This window comes from Solanum tuberosum, unplaced genomic scaffold (genome assembly GCF_000226075.1).
Source record: "Solanum tuberosum cultivar DM 1-3 516 R44 unplaced genomic scaffold, SolTub_3.0 scf00107, whole genome shotgun sequence".
NCBI lineage: Eukaryota > Viridiplantae > Streptophyta > Magnoliopsida > Solanales > Solanaceae > Solanum > Solanum tuberosum.
In genome coordinates this window covers 758613-761944 of record NW_006239036.1, presented here as the reverse complement: position 1 = coordinate 761944, position 3332 = coordinate 758613, and the positions used below count along the sequence as shown (strand labels likewise).

General features: G+C 38.5%; 1 protein-coding gene across 1 annotated transcript in view; it reads left to right on the top strand.

The window, feature by feature from the left end:
- Positions 1-2576, top strand: part of LOC102579968 (uncharacterized) — a 6396-nt gene extending 3820 nt beyond the window's left edge. Inside the window, exons 2-3 of the mRNA XM_015309667.1 lie at positions 600-1483; positions 1552-2576. Of these exons, the coding sequence (XP_015165153.1) occupies positions 600-1483; positions 1552-1639 (972 nt within the window). The 3' untranslated portion in view covers positions 1640-2576. The remainder of the gene's footprint in view (positions 1-599; positions 1484-1551) is intronic.
- The last annotated feature ends 756 nt before the right edge of the window (positions 2577-3332 follow it).

Genomic DNA, 3332 nt, shown 5'->3' with positions numbered 1-3332 from the left:
GGTGTGGTGAAGGTTTTTGGAGATGTTAACGGGGGAGAGAGGAGGAAAGAGAAATGTAAAAAATTGTAGCTAAATTTTGAGCCACATGGAAATTTCTGTTGCATTAGTCTCAAAGCTTCTGCCCTTAGGAAATAAGGTCAAATATAGCTCATTTTGTAATCGACGAAATCATATTCATCCCCAACTATTAACAGAGGCTAAATTTGGACCATTTTTCATAGTTCAAGGGTAAATTGACCCGTTTCCATTCTAAATTGTAGTTATAGGCATGTTACTAAGTATCTTTTTTTTTATGACAAGGGAAACCCGCAGCCGCTACCCTTTGGGTGCGCACAGGGTAATACCCCCGCTCCTATGCAATAGCTCGCAAACTACATAGGAGAGGTAAACCGCACTAGGCAAGCCTGGTGCGACGAGCTCGACCCAGAAGGCAAACCCCTTGCTTTCGCTGGCAAGGGGTTTCGAACTTGAGACCTCCAACATGGAAGTCCCAAGCTCAAACCACTCTAAGTATCTTTGTAGGCCTGTAAAGTGTTCAACTGCTATGGATACTATTTTCTTTGTTTGAGACTTATGATCCTTCTTGATTACTTCTGCAGGAGGAGGAAGATGAATATGATAGAGTGGCCGAGGGCAGAGTGGATGCTGGTGATCGCTTGTACATGAAAAGTATTATTGATCAGGAAACATCTTGTGATCCTCCGGGACATAACATCCGTAGAGACCCACGTGCAAATCATATGGCTGCACAAGTTAGGCTGAAGGAAGATGCAGATGCAGCGGAGAAATGTGAAACTGATTTTGATGGTATCACTCTAAGTGGTGGGCAACATTCAGCTAAATCACTTCAGGATCAGTGTAACGTGAAGCCAATTTTGAAAAAAGCAAGGAAATCAGTGAATGGTGAGCTCAAGTCTACTAAACGGGTCAGGTTTGATCCTGGTTGTAAAGATGAATCTGATGGGGCATCAGAACTAAAAGTTTCTTGGGCAGCTCCTGCATCAGCTAACTCTACTTTTGAAGACAATGAATCCATTAGCAGTAGGCTGAAGGTTCCTGATTATGTTCTCAACCCTTCAAAGTATACATGTTATAGTTTGGATTCACCTAGTGAGCTTATTGATGAGCCTAGTCAAGCTTTCGGATATGTTCTCGAGGAGGTTGAGAAGTCAAAGGATGATGTATTGGAACAAGAAACTATAGACATGTCAGATACTAATCCTAAATCAGTAGTTTTTGTACCTAGGCAGAAGAACACGGATGCTATAGGAGCAACGGGTGCAACTGTGTCAAAGGGAATGATTGAAGATGCTTGTAATGAATCCTTGCACCCAAAGGGCTTCCCTGTTTGCATTGCTGCTGGAGAAGCTCAACAAACTGAAGATCCAATGGAAGAAGATATGGAAGCACGTGTGGCTGAGAATAACATTGTGCCCCTAAATCCAGAACGTCGATATCGAATCAAGGCAGGGATGGAGGACACATGATCTTATGTTTACTTGAAGCTAGTATCTGTGTTAATTGTTGAATCAAGGCCGGGATGGAGGACACTCGATCTTCTGTTTACTTGAAGCTAGTATCTGTGTTAATTGTTGAATCAAGGCCGGGATGGAGGACACTCGATCTTCTGTTTACTTGAAGCTAGTATCTGTGTTAATTGTTGAATCAAGGCCGGGATGGAGGACACTCGATCTTCTGTTTACTTGAAGCTAGTATCTGTGTTAATTGTTGAATCAAGGCCGGGATGGAGGACACTCGATCTTCTGTTTACTTGAAGCTAGTATCTGTGTTAATTGTTGAATCAAGGCCGGGATGGAGGACACTCGATCTTCTGTTTACTTGAAGCTAGTATCTGTGTTAATTGTTGAATCAAGGCCGGGATGGAGGACACTCGATCTTCTGTTTACTTGAAGCTAGTATCTGTGTTAATTGTTGAATCAAGGCCGGGATGGAGGACACTCGATCTTCTGTTTACTTGAAGCTAGTATCTGTGTTAATTGTTGAATCAAGGCCGGGATGGAGGACACTCGATCTTCTGTTTACTTGAAGCTAGTATCTGTGTTAATTGTTGAATCAAGGCCGGGATGGAGGACACTCGATCTTCTGTTTACTTGAAGCTAGTATCTGTGTTAATTGTTGAATCAAGGCCGGGATGGAGGACACTCGATCTTCTGTTTACTTGAAGCTAGTATCTGTGTTAATTGTTGAATCAAGGCCGGGATGGAGGACACTCGATCTTCTGTTTACTTGAAGCTAGTATCTGTGTTAATTGTTGAATCAAGGCCGGGATGGAGGACACTTGATCTTATGTTTACTTGAAGTTAGTATCTGTGTTAATTGTTCATTTAGCAGAAATATTATTTGCAAATTCTTGTCTTAGCTAACTATGACCCCAAACTACCATCCCTCATGGAAATTAAAAAAAAAAGAAAAAGAAAAAGAAGAGAAACAACTATATATGTCCCATCCCATACACAAGCTTATAAGCATGGATTGTAGTATTTTTTTCTTCATGACTCATCTACTTTTAAGGGCATTGAACAATTTGCGATGAATATTTTACTTTCAATTGTCTATATATTAGTTGGGGGAGGGGGAAAAATGGTGATTGGTAATTTTTCCATTGTGTTATCATGTCGATGGTGTTTGTATGTAAACTAGACTGGGTATAACATGGCTAGAATTAGGATAGTAAACCAAAAGGGCAAAAAATATAAGTATACAAAATAAGTACCTTAAAATCACTAAATAACAATAGTCTTATTTTTCACAACATAGCATTGAAATTTTTTCAAAATCATAAAATAATATTAATAGAAAAAAATGAAACGGAAATAGGGTAGAGATTATTATGACCGGCGATTTTTTCTTCCTTTTCTTGATTTTTTTTCTATTATTTTACTTACCTTCCACAATTAACTCAAATTGTTATACATTCTCTTTCATCAAAAGAAGGTATTTTAACCAAATTAAAACTCTCTACCTACTCTATTCTAAAAGTGTTCAATAATGGTTATGAACAGTGTGTCAATTCTAATTCAACACAACATACGATGGGATGCAATAGGTATGTGTTCATAGATCACAATGAAATTTGTGATTGTTATTTGGTGTTTTTTTTGTTGGTATTTTGTAATCTGACAATAGTAGTGTTGTATGTGGTGGTTGTTGGTGTATTTGATATAGTATAGATAATTTATTATACACCAAATTTGGTTGGTGTATGTGTACGTAATAAGTATTATGACGAAATTGGTGATTTCTTAACATAATGAATTTAAGAAATTTGGTGTTTTTTCGTGCTTGTTATTTCGAAATCTGGTCGTATTAGT